The 1,412-nt window shown below is 30.7% G+C and overlaps 1 protein-coding gene across 1 annotated transcript in view; it reads left to right on the forward strand.

Annotated features, from left to right (window-relative positions):
• Window positions 1-1,412, forward strand: part of LOC107662322 (cell migration-inducing and hyaluronan-binding protein-like) — a gene marked incomplete at its 5' end in the record, with an annotated part of 73,373 nt that overhangs the window by 50,459 nt on the left and 21,502 nt on the right. The window contains 2 exons of the mRNA XM_016452308.1: window positions 631-716; window positions 995-1,126. Coding sequence (XP_016307794.1) covers window positions 631-716; window positions 995-1,126 — 218 coding nt within the window. The remainder of the gene's footprint in view (window positions 1-630; window positions 717-994; window positions 1,127-1,412) is intronic.

Raw genomic sequence — 1,412 nt, forward strand, 5'->3', positions numbered from 1 at the left:
TTATTATTATTATTATTATTATTATCAATGCTGAAAACAGTTGTGCTGCTTAATATTTTTGTAGACAATTTTATATATTTTTTCAGGATTCTTTGATGAACTGGAACTTCAAAAGAACAGCATTCATTTTAAATATAATAATATTTTGCAACATTATAAATATCTTTACTGTCACTTTTAAACAACAACATATAAGCAATTGTGATTGTACTTCTTGAATTTTTCTTAGAATTTTTTTAGGATTTTTTTTTTTTAATAATAGAAAGTGAACAGAATTTATTTTGAAATAGAAAATTTTACTTTTGATAAATTTAACGCATCCTTGATAAATAAAAGTATTCACTTCTTTAAAATCTTACTGACCCCAGACTAATGACAGATAGTGTATAAGGGAAAGTGTGTATATTAAATTTTTTGGTTTTTATGCCTTCACTAGTTAATTTTAAATGGTTCTCCAGTGTAATGTAAAAGTACAAATATTACATATATTCTCTTAATTAGTATGAGCTTATAAAATATGCATAATACTTATAATAATAAAGAAGAGTGAACAAATTGCTGTATATCTCAGTATTTTAAATGGGGTGTAGCATGACACTCATGTTTGGTTTTGTTTATGTATTATGGTAGGCGGGGATGATCCTCGATCATGGAGTAAAGACGACTGAGGCTAATGCGAAGGACAAGAGACCCTACCTCTCCCTCATAGGAGCGAGGTTAGCATTTGCAGTTTCTCACCCCTGCTCCGAAACGGCAAAACTCACAAAAGTTTTTCAGAAGTAGTACTTATGACCAGTGCTCAGTCTTCTGAAGCCAATATACCTCAGCTTTGACAACCACAAAGATCATGCTGCTAGTTAACCAACACAACAGCTTAGTTAATAACATCACTGTGCTGGTACTCAGTGTGGCATTCTGGTCTTTTTAGTAGGGACAATCAACTATACGATTTAGCCAGTTAATTTGCATTCATGCCGAGCCTTTTTATTGGCAGGTACGGCCCACACCAGGACGCAGACCCCTTCAAACCAAGAGTTCCTGCTCTAGTCCACCATTTTGTGGCCTACAAGAACCAGGACCATGGTGCATGGCTAAGAGGAGGAGATGTTTGGCTGGACGATTGCCAGTAAGCATTTTATTTTTATTTTATTATTTTTTTTTATTTTATTATTTTATTTTATTTTTATTTATTATTTTTTCATATACAGATGGGACGTTTAATCTTAAATTTTCCACTGACATTTATGTCATTATGTCATCTTCTTAAGAGCATATTTTATTTATTTATTTATTTATTTTCATATACAGATGGGATGTTTAATCTTAAATTTTCCACTGGCATTTATGTCATTATGTCATCTTCTTAACAGCATATTTTATTTATTTATTTATTTATTTATTTATTTATTTTC

The sequence above is a fragment of the Sinocyclocheilus anshuiensis genome, unplaced genomic scaffold (genome assembly GCF_001515605.1).
Source record: "Sinocyclocheilus anshuiensis isolate Anshui unplaced genomic scaffold, SAMN03320099.WGS_v1.1 scaffold579, whole genome shotgun sequence".
In the NCBI taxonomy this organism is placed as follows: Eukaryota; Metazoa; Chordata; class Actinopteri; order Cypriniformes; family Cyprinidae; genus Sinocyclocheilus; species Sinocyclocheilus anshuiensis.